This window comes from Nipponia nippon, unplaced genomic scaffold (assembly GCF_047370975.1).
Source record: "Nipponia nippon isolate SJK-2023a ecotype South Korea unplaced genomic scaffold, ASM4737097v1 scaffold_1, whole genome shotgun sequence".
Taxonomy (NCBI): Eukaryota; Metazoa; Chordata; class Aves; order Pelecaniformes; family Threskiornithidae; genus Nipponia; species Nipponia nippon.
The window spans coordinates 52,160,251-52,175,018 of NW_028262290.1; the positions used below are offsets into that span (position 1 = coordinate 52,160,251).

General features: G+C 42.0%; 2 protein-coding genes across 11 annotated transcripts in view; one reads left to right on the forward strand and one right to left on the reverse strand.

Moving 5' to 3' along the window:
- ESCO1 (establishment of sister chromatid cohesion N-acetyltransferase 1) overlaps window positions 1–13,109 on the forward strand; it is a 36,538-nt gene extending 23,429 nt beyond the window's left edge. For 3 of the 8 annotated variants that reach the window (XM_087755245.1, XM_087755235.1, XM_087755259.1), the window contains 4 exons: window positions 3,500–3,589; window positions 6,017–6,160; window positions 7,073–7,260; window positions 9,834–10,826. In XM_087755245.1, coding sequence (XP_087611371.1) covers window positions 3,500–3,589; window positions 6,017–6,160; window positions 7,073–7,260; window positions 9,834–9,981 — 570 coding nt within the window. In that variant the 3' untranslated portion in view covers window positions 9,982–10,826. Of the gene's footprint in view, window positions 1–2,783; window positions 2,907–3,499; window positions 3,590–6,016; window positions 6,161–6,499; window positions 6,660–7,072; window positions 7,261–9,833; window positions 10,827–10,928; window positions 11,070–12,977 lie in introns of those variants that run through there. The other 5 variants (XR_015704273.1, XR_015704274.1, XR_015704275.1 and 2 more) reach the window with 5 other exon arrangements.
- Window positions 13,110–14,394: 1,285 nt separating this feature from the next.
- Window positions 14,395–14,768, reverse strand: part of GREB1L (GREB1 like retinoic acid receptor coactivator) — a 142,405-nt gene continuing 142,031 nt past the window's right edge. For all 3 annotated transcript variants that reach the window (XM_087755218.1, XM_087755225.1, XM_087755208.1), the window contains one exon: window positions 14,395–14,558. In XM_087755218.1, the coding sequence (XP_087611344.1) occupies window positions 14,395–14,558 (164 nt within the window). The remainder of the gene's footprint in view (window positions 14,559–14,768) is intronic.

Here is a 14,768-nt window from a genome sequence, read left to right on the forward strand (position 1 = left end):
TGTATGCATTTGAGAAATAGGGAGTACAGACAAACCAGAACTGACATATATAGAAAAATACCAGGTTTGTTGTCCCATTTCCTGCTCTTACATAGGAACTTTTAAAACATGAGGAAATGCATGGGAAGCAGTCTGTTGTGTCTTCTAACTTATGCTTTGAAAGGCAAATCTACATTAGATATTATTTTAAACTATAAGCAGAACGTAATTCATGTGAAATTGAGTGCTGAACATTTCAGCTACAGTGCTATTAATGTTGGAGCCATCTTTCCAACTGTATGCTACACCATTCGTTATATACATGTGTATTGTCCAGTGACAGCAATGTACTACACAGTGTAGTTGTAATTACTGTCCGTGCTACTTCATGATGCGGTAGCAACTGCTTGTCTGTATTGCACTTTTTTGAAGGATTTCTTTCTTCTGTAATTCTATTGCCATTGCACCTTAACCAAGCAGAAGCAATCTTGAATCTTGTTTGAATTAGGAGGAAAAGTTAGAGGTAGATTAAAAATGAGTTAACTGTTCATCACAGAGTTGCCTTACGTTCTCAAACTATTAAAAATACCTGTAGGATAACTAGCCGTAACATGGAGGGGAGGAGGGTATTGCAACAGTTACTACCCAGCAATAGGGCTCTGTACAGCTGGCTATAGGTAATCTGTTGTTGAGCACGGGCTTCCAGTATCAGGGAGGAGTGGTATAAACGTGTTCTTTTACTCCAGGCCTTGCAGAACATGTGTCCTGGTGGGAACAGTAGCTTTCCTTTTAACTTCTTTGGTCATCACAAGCAATTTATATCAATACTTGGGCATCTCGTTCAACAGTAAATAAGTCTTAATGCCCTAAAGTAATGTCAGTTCAAAGGAAAGGAAGAGCAAGTTTTCTGACATTGCAGAAGACTATTACAAAGTATATTGCAGACATAATGCTTTCTTCTTAAGTGTGTTCTTGCCATCTGGCTGAGTTAAGGAGTGCTACTTTAGTTCTCAGTGACTGAAACAAAAACAGTCTGCAAGGTGTTTTAATAGTGTTAAAATAGTGGGGTTTTGTTTGTTTGTTTGTTTTTTAAAAAAACCAAACCCAAAACAAAAAACCCAAACAAACAAACAAAAAAAACAAAACAAAACAAAAACCAAAAAAACCCCCAAACTGAAATATGCTAATAGGTATGTTAAGGGAAATCATCTTCTGACCACACGCAAGATACTGGTACTAAAGCACATTTTGTCTATTGTAGATATCTAATAGGATCAGTCCCAGTTGAAGCTATAGCACATTTTCCTTAACAACTTTAATGTTAGAATATGAAAGAGCTGTGACCTGTCTTGTGCATTACTTGCATTTGTCTGGTTTAAAGGAAGCACAGTTCATTCCTTACTAAGACAGAACAATAAGGATACTGAAGATGCAGATGCTTATGTGAAATGTTAGTTTTTCTTTTTGAAACTCTGAGAGCTGCTTCAATAACAAAGGAATATGACTTTAAAATGTCTTCTCTGATGTAAATCAAACGAAGTAAAAATCTTGGATGAGCTTAGGGTTTGCAGAAACTTTTTGGAAAGCTTCATCTAAAAGATATATTTCTGTATAAATTCTAAAATACTTCAATTTAGAAACTACCTCTCCTGTGAATATGTTCAGTCCCCATATTATACTAATCACTTAAGAAAATTAATAGGTGGACAATAATGAAAATAATGAGTTCTAAGTATTATAGAGTCAGTTATTGCATTTTTACGGAATTATTTTTAGACTTCTGCTAATACACTGTTGCTTAAAAGTATAACAGCAGTAAGCTGTTCAGAAACGTTTTCTTCCATCAGATTTCATTTTGTTGGAAATACCTGGCTATTATATTAACATAAAATTTAGGGTTGAATTTTCTGCATTAGGCCTGCCACATTCTGGATGCTGTAATGGGAGGATTATCAAACACATTGCGTTTATCTGCTGAGTGATGGTCACGGTTGGTTTAAAATAGGCTATAGAAAGCTTTTGCAAGGCAAACAGGTAGCCAAAAGGCAGCAAAAGACGAAAAATGGAGAGAGAATGGTGTTTGAGGCTGGAGAGTAGTAATCCTTGCCTGAATTTTTTGACACCTTTTCTAACAGTCTGAAAAGGCATGTCACAATCCCACAAATTGCGCTTTTCTGCTTACCTGAATATTGTGACACTGCTGTTTACTGCCCTTTGTGTTCAGACCATAATATCTACAAATTCAAATAGGATCTTAATTTGTGGTGGTATTTAGTGCAAGTACTACTGAGAAGAAAAGCAGGCAGGATTGAAATGGTGTCTGTGTTGCAACCGTTGCCATGCTGGGTGCTAAACTCGTACTTAGATAGTTCCAGGGCTACAAGCAAGTAGATAAATTTCTAAAATTATTCTCTTCATGTCTTGTTTGGGATAAGGGAGTAAAATCAGCATGATTAAAATGAGATACAGATCAAGCGTTATAACACTTAAATTTGTCATTTTTTTTGTGGTAGTATATATGGCATTCATTCAGTGCCAAATTCCATTGTTTGGTCTTTAGTTGAATGTTATTTTATGGGAAGGTACAGATTTCAATGAGAATTATTCCATCAATATTGTTTCTTCAAAGGCTTTTTTATTTAAAGTTGCTTTGAGTAAGACTTGTAGATCAGCCTTTTTAGTGGCTGAAGTTACTTCTGCATTCAGTATTTTTAGGTCCCATCAAAGCAACTTGAGTTCTAATATCTACCAGTCCCATCTTACTAGATTTAAGTGGCTTTTTTGTTTTGTTTTTTTCCATGCAGGTACTGCTCATTATTCACCACGAGTGTGGATCTGAAGAAGAGTTAATTACCTCTATTTTTTTGAGTATGTTTATACTTCAGATACACACAACGTAGCCTCCTTCCCCATTAGATTCTTAGAAGGTAGTTATAAAATTTTCTCTAGTATCCTTCTTGTGGCTTTAACAGTTATAATCAGTAACAAAATAAACTATTCCTTACATTTTGGGCAACTGCATGCCAATCAGTTCACTTAGAACCTCCTGGAGGTCTTTCGCATGCCAAACTTTAAAACTGAGTGTGTATTTGTGGAGGTAACTATGTTAAAAAGAAATCTTTTATTAAAACTTAGGGTTTTTCCCATTCACTGGACTTCGGAAAATAAGTATTACATAGGTTTGGAAATCAGTTGCGTGAGCTGAGTTTGCTACTTCTATTTTAGAATTCAGTTTGCACTGCAGTCCTGGGGGAAAAGAATCTAGCTGGGAAATTATAAGACACTCACAAATTGTTTCTAGATATAGTTAGGCTATTGTATAAATTATTGTATAAATAAGATTGTATTATATCTGTTGTGCTCATTTTAAAAAGCTAGCTGAAGTTTCCTTCTCTAGCAAAGCAGCTGCTAAATAGTGTGAAGTCTCTGTATAAGTTCAGTGTCTAGAACAATAATGTGCAATTTCTGTTTGTAAAAGTACATCGTTTGTATGGTTTAGATAAGTGTTTGTTTTATTTAGGGTTGGAAAAAGGAGAGAATTCTGGCTGAATATCCTGATGGGAAGATAATAATGGTTCTTCCTGATGACCCAAAGTATGCACTTAAAAAGGTATGGTGAAAAGGACTGGACTTACGTATATCTTACCGTGTTTTGATATTTTAATATAAGTAATGAGAATGGTCATGGAAAGCTTGTATAATTTATGTATGAGCAGTTGAAGTTGGAATCAAACCAGCAGCGGTCCTGTAGCTTTTTCCACAAACAGGTCAGACATCTCACTCTTAGGCACTGCTGCTCTCTTCATAGAGAGGATGGGTCTGAGCAGGAGTGGAAGGCAGGGGTGGGAACAGCATCAACAAACTGATTTTTTTTTTTTTTTTAACTTTTTTTTAATATACTTGCTGAATGTCTGCCAGATATTTTATGTAATATAAACTTCCTAGTATATTTTAAAAAAACTGAAGTGTATCGACACAGCATGAACACGGCACCATTCTCTAAACAATTTTTGGGTAAAAACAGATTTAGGTGGAGAGTGGCCTCAAAGTCACATACATAGTCCATTCCAATCTCCAAAGCAGGATCAGCTCTGGTTATGATGCATCTGACAACTTTCTAAAACTTCTACCAGTGGAAGTTTTTCTAACCTCTCTGGACTCTGTTACAGTGCTTCGCTATCCGTAACATTAGGCTATTTTTCCCTAAATGTACAACAGAACCTCTGTACTGAAATTTAAGCACATTAGTGCAAATCATACTACCATAGCTGTAGAAAACATCCTCCTTTTCCTCTTTGCAACAGCTTTTTTGTGCCTGAACAAACTCTTGATTGTTTCACCTGAAGAAGATTGACAGGATGTGCTGTTTTTAAGTGTATACTCCTAAATAATGTTTTATAGAGCTCTGATCATTGTCATACTCTCCTCTAGGTTATTTCCCTTTGTGCCATGTCTCAGGTCTCTTTTGAAACTTTATCTAAAGCCGGGCACAGTACACTAGTGGAGACTTAGAGCAGCAGGATACTTCAGTGTCTTGCTGGCTAGCCTGCGTTCAGACATCTTAATATGTCATTACATTTGTTTTTTCAGTAGCATGGCATCGATTCTGTTTAGCTTGGGATTTGCTGTGACTAATAGGTACTTTTTTACAGTACCACCATGGCAGGATCACAGAATGGTTGAAGTTGGAAGGGACCTCTGGAGGCTGAAGTGACAGCTTTTTCTGATGGTGTGACTGTAGGGGGGTTTATTTAGCCTAACACAGAATTTTTGAAGTTATTGAATTGAAAAGAAACTACAAATTTTCTTTTTACAATATTTAATGCAGATAAGTTTATTTATTAAGTTTTGTTTCTCTGGTGGTATTATCTTAATTTTGGTACATTCATTGCGCATTCCTTTTTTACTAAAATGGCCGAAGAAAAAAAATTACTTAGAATACCTAAGTGGAGCAGAGGAAAAGACTGTAGCAACTGAAGTCATTTAGGATAGAGTTCTCTGTAGTTCTGTGGTTAAAGCTGAGAGAATCTACGACTGTCACCGCTGTGGATGACTGACTTCAAGAATGGTTACTTAGTATGTCAGATTGGCTAATTGGCTTTGTCATTAAAAGACTGGTACCTGAAGGTTAGATGAGAATGTAGAGAGTAACTGATACCATGCCTTTTAAAAGTTATTTTGAAAGCATTTTTTTAACACAATTTTCACTTGATCAGTACTAACTTCATATATTCATAGCATCAGTAATTCTAGTTTTGCTTTACTAATGTAACTACAACATGCATCAAAGAAGCTTATGTCGTTTAATGCACCACATAGGAAAGGCCACCTTATTTCTGTCTCTTAGGAGATGACAGAGGGGTGATAGAGGCTGATTCAATGCCTGGTTGTAGGTGCAAGAATCCCCCAGTAAAATCAGCTCATGCATAAGCTTTTGTTTACATTCATGCTGGAGTTTATATATTTCTTCTAAACTTGCTAATATTAAACAAACCTGTATTTTTAGTTTCAGTTACTCTTTGCAAAGCTAATGGAAGAGCAGAAAGCTTGAGGAAAGAGATGACAGTTAGTCATTCCTTTACAACAAATGCATACGTTTTTCTAGCTGCCTTGGCACTGTGCTTACAGTCATCTGCTCAAAACCCTTAATGGATTAGTTCTTTCAAGACTTTAAAAATAACAGACAGAAAACCTTCAACTAAGCTAGTTTATCTTTTGGCATAGATCTCATTTACTTCTAGAATATCAGAGTCCACACTTTGATTATCTACATTCTCTCTATTAGCCTTTGACTAATGGAAGTTCGGACTTAATGGAAGCTGACTTAGAGGTCTCTACTCTTCCTATTTCCAGCTGAGTATAATTTAAGGAACAGTTATATGTTGCAGGTTACTTAGGGTAATTCTTAACTTCTGGAATAGCTTTCAGTGTTCTAGATACCTTAGTGCATTTTTGCAGATCTGTAATTTTTATGTAAATTTATACAAATGTGTATTTACATGTGTTTCTTATACAGCATTTAAACTTATTTTGACAGGTTGAAGAAATTAGAGAAATGGTAGACAACGACTTGGGATTTCAGCAAGCTCCGCTCATGTGTTACTCTAGAACTAAAACTCTTCTTTTTATTTCTAATGACAAAAAAGTTATCGGCTGTTTAATTGCAGAACATATCCAGTGGGTAAGTGACTGAATTGGAGAAAGGCAGTCTCTGTCAGTGCTTAGTGACCGTGTTCTTCAGACATTCTGAAACTATAGAATTACCTTGGAGTTTAAGTCTAGTCATTTAGCGAATAAGTATTCCGTCTATGCCTTTTCCACAGAGGAAGAGACTTTTGGTGGTAGACCTTTCTGAAATGTAGTTACTCATTTCTGTATAGTTGACGCTGAGCTGAGACACGTCTGTGGTGTCATACTTGGCTCAGACCTGCTCATCTAAGAACTCGATAGAGCCGCAGGGTGGAATTTTTCTTCCTCTGCTCTTACGCTAGCTCTGGCTCTCCTCTTGCTTGTCCACAAGCAGATTCAACTCCCTGGCCGGCAGAAATCCAACGTGGGTGAAAAAGTGGGTACTCTGCAGGACTGAGTTGAATCACCGTGGGGTCAAACGGCTCCACAGCGAACAGAAGCAGAGGGCAGAACTGTGCAGCGGAGAGCAGGACAAGAAGTCGTACTGCCAGGTGCAGGACTAAAAACTGACGGCAGAGCTTAGTTGCATATTCTGGCTGTTCCCTTGTAAACTGTGGTATTTTCTGCTGCTGGGAGTAGGAGGCAAAAAGCAAAACAATCTTAGTCAAAGTCAGAGAAATTGATGCAAACACTTTAATATAGGTCATAATAAGAAATGGATTATTTCGTTGCTGCTATTTTAAATCGGATAAGCTTTAGAGGGTTTTCTGGTTGCATCTGTTATCATCTGTTCCAATTTTGAAACTGTTAAGAGAAATTAAATAAGACACAAACATGCGGTCTTTTTGTTAAGGCACTTTAGCAAGTAAGTATGTTTAACGGAAATAAATTACAGAAGAATTACTTTGTTCAGTCAGTAGTGATGCTTTTATGAAGTGACAAATATTTCTTACGTCACCTGCAGGGCTACAGAGTTATAGAAGAAAAGGTTCCAGAAGTCAGTTCAGAAAACGAGAAAGTCATCTTTGAAAGACAGAAAGCATGGTGCTGTTCAACTTCTCCAGAACCTGCTATTTGTGGGATTAGTCGAATATGGGTATTCAGCATGATGCGTCGAAAGAAGATTGCTTCTCGGATGATAGAGTGTCTTAGGTAATATAAAAAAAGTTCCTTGGCTAAGTATGTTTTAGATAGAACTCAGTCCAAGACATTTATTGCTTTCTGTGTCTCAAGCTTGTATTTTTAAGCTGCTGGTGATATTGGGGATGTAGATTTGAGCACAGTTGACAGTTCCAGTGTTCTGTGGAGTTCAGTAACTGACGTCAGTATTCTGCAATAGCTCGTCTTTAACAGCGGTCTTTCTGCTCAGTGCGACTGTAACGAGTCACCCTAGCAGACTGCCAATGAGCTTGGGTGAATTCCTCTGAGGTAACGATGAGTGAAGGAAATGAGGCTGTCTTTGGTCAAAGTGTGAGATTACCCAAGCGTTACGGACTGGGACTTAACCATCGGCTCAATGTCCGTTCCTTAGAGGTAGAAAGGGGGAGAGAACAGAGACGAGTGCACCGAACTATTTGATACAGTCTGATGGCTTCCAACTGGTTTGGGGTTGGTTTTTTTTTTTTTTGGTTGGTTTTTCTTTTTTTTTTTTGCTTTACTCGGGTTCAGTGAGCCTTTTGAGATATTTTCAATTTCCATGGAGCTTCAGTAGCTAGTGATGAGTGTATTCAGCTGAATGCTAACTACTAGATCCATAAAAGGACTCAAACATCCGCGCTACTGCTTAGATAAATGTTAAAAATGTTGAAGCTCCAAACCTTGCGTTTCTTCCAGTGACATCTCCTAGAAGTTTTAAACGCTTGTTCCGAGTAAGAACTACCCAAATGTTATTACTGCTGGGCTGTCAGGTTTGTGCTAGGTGCCTGGCTGGCCCCATCGCGCTGGAGTTTGTGGCACAGGCACTGCTGTGTCTGCCAGTCCTCGCCCTCTCGGGTATCCGCAGAGCCTAGCAAAGCTGTTCTGCTCGGCAGAGTGTGCCTTGCCTGGCTGGTGGAGCAACTAGAACATTCTTAGCGGATCATGTTCTGTCTGAACTATCGGCTGTAAAGCTGGATTCAGCTAAGCATATTAACTCGATGATTTGATTATATTTTTGGCTGATTTTTAATTGTGTATTCAGTAGCTTCCTAGAAACTGTTTCTAAAGGAAAGACTTCTTCCCCAAAGCAACGGTGGAGTTGCTCCCTCAGCTATAGCTCTAAAGGATCTTTAGAATCAATCTCGGCAGTTGGTTGCAGCTAGCGAGAAGAGGTCTTGGTTTTCCTCTTAGCCGTGTGCTGCATCTTGCCTTTGGCTGTGCTCTGGTGCTTGTTTGGCTTTCCATTAGCTCACGGCTACGTTAGTAGAAAACAGGTTCACCAAAGAGCTTTGTGCTGTGCTGGTGCTCGGTTGGTTTGTAGAAAGGTCTGATGAGCTCTAGCGTTGGCGTCAACAAGGGAGCCCAGGAAGTCGCAGAAGGCAAGGGAAAGGAGTGAGACTCGCTTTTTGATGGCAGTAAGCAGTTAGATTTGCTCAGCTGCCAGAGAAAGCTCAACCTAAATGGCTTTCCTAGCAAAAGGTAGTTTGAACGGGAGGATTCTGGTAGCCGGCTAAACCCTGATTTCGGAGCGTTGAAGGCAGCCTAGCAGACTTTTAAGTCCATTTTGAGAATGTCTGCCCCATTTCACTCGAGCTTCCACAGCTGACCGGGAGTCCCAAACACCCGGTCAGACAGTCTTAAGAACCTTGCAAAATCGTCTTCCTAAATACACTAAGGAGAAGGGAATAAAGCTGGTAATAATTAAAAAGGATTTTGTTCCTATTGTCTTTTCCTCAAGATTTAATGGAGACGTCCATAGGATCAAAGTTCATACTTGCTTTGCAAGTACATGTAAGTTAATTTTCTAGGAGTTAAAAAACTTAACTTTAATGGGAGTTTCCTCTGTTTCCAAGGATAATCATTACCTCCTCCTTCCCCTGCTCGAGGTCTTAAAGCCTGAGATCAGTTTTCTAAGTTTGCTCACGTAGCCATCCAGAAAGGTACAATGGTATCCCTTGATTCTCTCCTTTTTCTTCCAATAAGAATAAAACATACGTAAAATATTTTCATGAAGTTGTTAAGCAAATCGAATCTTCCTTTTCACATAGTGATTACTGAAAGTGTATCACGTATGAATTGTGCCTCGAGCTTGTGTTCTCAGATGTTCTAAATTAATCCAAGGTGCGCTCTCATCCAAACGTCAAATGTTTTTTTTCAAACCAAGAACTTGAAATTCCCCCTCTGTAAGCACCCGAGCTCGTTTGTAGCTTATGTTTTCTTTCCTAGTGATTGTAGTCGTGGTCTTAGCAGTCGCTTTTCTATGAAGAAATAGTTGGAATGAATTCAAACTTTTTTTTTTAAAAAAACTCTGAAATTGAACTCTTGATGGAACTCGCGAGCAACTGCTCTGTACGAACGTTTCTTCTAAAATACCAAAACCTTATAAAAACCCCTCCCAGAACAAGTGATCCTCCTTGCCGTTTGGAAGGAGGAGATGGATCATATACGTAGAGCTGTCTCCTCCTAACAGAGCTGCTTCCTTTCGGATGACCCTGCCACTTAATGGTTTGTGGCCTAACAGCATAAATATTTCTGCATTATTCCCTGAGGGTAATTTTTTTTTTATTATTATTTTTCCTTTTAAACAGGAGCAACTTCATATACGGCTCATACTTAAGTAAAGAAGAAATCGCTTTCTCTGACCCCACTCCTGATGGAAAACTCTTTGCAACGCAGTACTGTGGCACCGGCCAGTTCCTGGTGTACAACTTCCTCAACGGACAGCACCAGACTTAACTGTTCCCGAAGGAATTCCGTTTTTATTGGGAGACTTCTGCCGAAACGTACGGAGTGGGGGCAGACCTGCAGCAGAAGCCAGGGCCATTTTTATTACAGTGAACTCAGGACTGGTAACAACCGAAAGGTTGTACTATTTTATTAAAATTGTAAACAATGCAGTAATAGGCTAACTTTGTTTTTTTTAAAAGAAAGCTATTTTATTAACTTTTACAAAAGTTTGATTGTATTTTATCTAGTTAGTCATGTTTACATGCAGCAGAAAATTGTTCATAGTGGACTGTAAACTAATGCAAAGACTCTGTAGTCTGACTGATGAGTACGTGCTGAAGTTCTTAACGTGGCGACATACCAGTGCTGCTCGGCGCCGGAACCCCGCTCCCCTGCCGCCGGTGCCGGCAGCCGGGTGAGGCCGGCGGCGCGCGCTCGCTCGCTCGCCAGAGCCCAAGGCCGCGCTCCAGGGCGCCCAGGCGAGAAGCGTCGCGGCGTGGCCAGTGCCGGTGGTAACCCCGACGGGCGGGTGGCGGCCTCCAGGGTGGGCGTAAGGGAGCCTGCGGGGCAGCGTCGGCGTTGGCAGCTCCTTCTGCCCCGTCCACGCTCCCTCAGCTCGGCTGCGGAGCGAGAGGCGGAACGGAAACCCCGGGGGCCGGGGTGCTCGGTGTTCTCCAGCTCCTGCGCTGAGTATGTGCCTTTGTGAGGGGACTTCGCTTCGATACTCATCACTCCTTCATAAATCTCTCCTCTTTTAAAGGGTTTGTATGTTGAAAAACTGCTGTGGCCTTTCTTGATCTGTACATAATGTAGATAGATTAAAAATAAAATACTTGATAGCTTTTTTAAAGTTACTCTGTATTGGTACTAAGTGCGAACGAATCTTTAGCGCGCTTCGTACGTCTGCATGTGAAATACCACCCTAGTGGCTAACGGCAGCGCGTGTTTCGAAGCAGGCTCCGGAGAACACCGTCGCTGTGTTCGTGCCGGCTCGGGGTCCGAATTCCCTTCGTGACGAGGCATCTGCGTCGCGCCCCAAGGATCAGCTCCTCAGCAGCTCCGAATCGGTACCGTCCTGATGCAGGGTTTACAGTGAGGTGAGAGGTGATGCCTTCGGCCTTGAACAACAGCTTAAAACCCGACTGTATGATGGCAAAGAGTTAATTAAATTTAAACTTATTCTTTGTTTTACATTTGGAACTCATGTGCAGTTAGGATACGCTTGTTTGTATCGTGCTGTCCTTCTTGGTCTGGAGCTAAAGCAAAGAACCCGCAGCACCTCCCAAACGTTACTCAGCGCGCTTAAAACTGACGTAGCCGAACGGTGCTGCATCCTGGCCCGCGGAGGCTGTTGTTCCCAAGCTGCGACCTGTAATTTCCGAGGGGACTGTGAGCAGGCTGTAAAGGGCTTCGCCACGGAAGTGGCGTGGGTTCACGGAAAATCTGAAGGGGATCCCCTCTCCGGTGGGCTCAGGAGGCCGGCAGCGCCGTGGAGCTGCTGCTGTTCCTAAGTTCTTGCCTGAGCCGTGCCGAAGCGCGGCCAGACCAAGCCCGTTTTCCAACTGCTCCTACTTAAGGGGGCTAAAAGTTGGTCTGTGCAGCCGGGGGCCTCCCCCTCTCGGCTGTTTGAAACAAAGGCGCTCTCCCAGGTCACAGGTACCCAGCTGGAAAGAGCCCCGGTACCGGCAGCACCGTTGTGCGCGAAGAGAGAGAGAAACGGGGCCCTGCGGGAAGGGCCAGTAAAGAGGCAGCCTTAAATGGTAACTTAATATAGTCAAATTTAATGAAAGCACATTATAAACATACCATAGCCACAACTTCAGACAGTTTCAGTTCATAAACAATAACATGAGGTAGACTGACTAGTGAAGCTAAATTCACCAAGTTTTTGGTTAAGAAAACTTTACGCTAGGAAAGCAACGTTTTTAACCCTCTTCCAAAAGTCACAAAAAGCAATTACATAAGTTAAGCAAAAAGCATCTGCATATGATTCTTTAAATCTTAGTTTACATTCAGATTTAACCTGTGAACAGACAAGAACATCTACAGGTAAGATATAACGCTGGCCAATTTAATACATTCATAAGAACGGCCTTGATGGCGAGGCTTAAAACCAGAATGGAACAGCACTAACCTCGATGTCACCTAACAGTCTCCTTCCCGGGAGCTCCCAGGCAGCCATCGCCGCCTTCGCGGGACGGGCCCTCGCCTTTCGAGCTGCTTTAGGAGCCCCCGGCCAGCGTTACCCCAACTCCGTGCTTGCGCAGGGGAGGGAGTTACCGAAAGGGGGTTCCTGTTATTTGGGAAAGGCGGCAGGCAAATACGCTGACTCCCCGAGGGCGCTCTCAACCTGCGGGGCAGTTTCGCGCCGCTTCACCGGAGGGCTAACTCCTCCTAGTAGTTCTCAGCACCTGGAATTTTAAGAACTTAGTGCAAACATCAAATACACAAACAAAAAGGAAACCGTTTTTGACCACGTAATACCTGAAACTTCTACAGCACGCTAAGACTCGGGGGTGGCCTTAAGCCCTTCCGGCAAAACCAGAACTACCGGAATACATTCAGGTGTGTATCAAAAGCTTCAAGAAGCATCTTTTATCTCCCTACTTCTTCCAAGCGTTAAAATAGATAAGGCAGGTCGTGTCTGAAGGAAAATAAAAAATAAATTTACAGAAATGGGTTGGTCATCTGAAATTTGCTAAATTTACAGCATCGGAGTTATGCTACATTAACACAGACATATGCAAACCATCTTCCTTTAGCCTCTGTCGAATATATTATGTTTTTTTTTTCATCTGTAAACATCTCTTCACAAGATAAAAAAAGTTGCTTAATTAACACTACGCGTAAAAAAAAAAAAATAAAAAAATGCAGCTTTGGCAGGTCCTTCTCCAAGGAGTTGCAGGCCGAGTATAAAGCCGTGTTAATTTCATTGCTTTTTGGGGAGTAAATCGCTGTTCCTGCACCGCTTTTAAGAACACGCTGCATTTTTCTTTTTAATGAAGGGGTGACAGTGTGCAGGAAGAGGATTCTTTTTTGTATGGAAACCCCAGAGGGGCAGCCCACGCTGGCTGCGCGAGGAGAACGGGGTCCCGCTACGCTGGAACCCTGACGACCAAAACTGCTGCACCGAGCTCATTCCGGAACAACTTAACAAGGATCAGGCGTACGCTTGTGAGGAGAACAATGTGCGACTACCGCTACAACCGATATTTACAGAGGTTAATCAACATAAAGGGCTGACAACGTTAGGTGATGCCTTCAAAGATCTTTGCTTCTGGACACAGTCTCTCCTGCGCAGCCCCAGCTCCCTGGGACTTCTCCCCCGCTCCCCCGGAGCTGTTGGAAAAGACTGGAAGAGACCTTCTGTTTCACTCGGACGCACGTTCTTTCCTCTCAAACCCAGCTCCGGCAGCGTTGCCATCCTGCACGTTTTTTGGTACGTTGATGGACATACGGGTACGACTTGACCGACCTAAACCGCAGCTCCGCAGCCGACTGGAGTCGGGTGAAAAGGAGACCCAGAGGAAGCCGCGTACGGCCCGCCGCCGAGGCACGGGCCGTACAGCGGGACTCGTTTCCCTACGCAAAGGAGGACGGCCCACAGGTTTTCAAAACTCTGACGAGCGTGAGAGACCGCAGGCGTTTCGCTGGCAAGTTATTCTGCCCTCCGACGGAGGAGAGCGCAGCTACGAGAAGCCGCCTGCTTTGCCCCTGGAGTCGAGGAGGAGGGACCGAACGGGGTGCAGTAACGGTGCTGGGAGAACCCGGGTGCACGGCGCCTGCCACGCATTTGCTGATTTGTTCAGGTTTAAGCAGTAAACTTTGAACACCTGTGGAAATTTTGCCAAAGACAGTTTCGATACATCCACAATTACAAATTTTAAACTAACACTGCACAGAGAACAAGACTATTCCTTTTAATACAAATCTCTACGTTATATTGTAGTTTCAAACCCCTGAGTATTCCTGTACCACAGTACAGAGCTGAAGAGACGCGGTGGGCTCTCCTCCACGTATCTCCAATAAATTCCACATGCTGGGTCGCGTTTCATCTAACACATTCAAGCTAGCAGCTGCTGAGAGCGGCGTCTTCCCCTAGCTCAGCTGAATAGAAAAAGAATTCTTCTTCAACCAAATTACGTCCTCTTCCTAGATCCTACGGCTTGGGTGGCCGTGTGATTAGCGTCGGCAGTTGTGACCGATGTGAAAATAACTTGAAGCCAGGATCCTTTGAATCATAACTGATGTGGTCATTTTCTCCCTAGGAATGAAGCCTACTTCAGAATTGTGGGGAATCCTTTAGAGCAGTCTAGATAAATACGGGTTGCACTTTGCTCCACAGTGATTGTACTTTTTTAAAAAAAAAAAAAGTTCTTTTTTTTTTTTTTTCTTTCTTTGTTAGCGGTGTCTTAGCGAAGCTTATATATGGCGTCCGGTGAGAAAATAGAGTGGTTTGTCGTCACTACTGTTAGCAGTTTGAAACTCATCCCGAAGCCGGAACTGCCACTCATCCTCCAGCTCCAACCGGACTATCGTCTGCCGTAACGAGCTTCTGTCTTGACATATGACACACAGCGTGGCACCTTTAATTGAAAAGCACGTTAGATTCTCAGGGTACAAACCCAACTCTTATTTCCTTCATGTATTTTCTGAAGATGTTTTAAAGAAATCTCTGCTGCTAGGTAGGAAAAAAGAAGGATTAGAAGGGTCTAGGCTCAGATCACGGGCCAGCCTAGGCTCAGATCAGTCCCGTGAGCCCCGGGGCAGAGGTGCACACATCCGTTTGCAGGAAG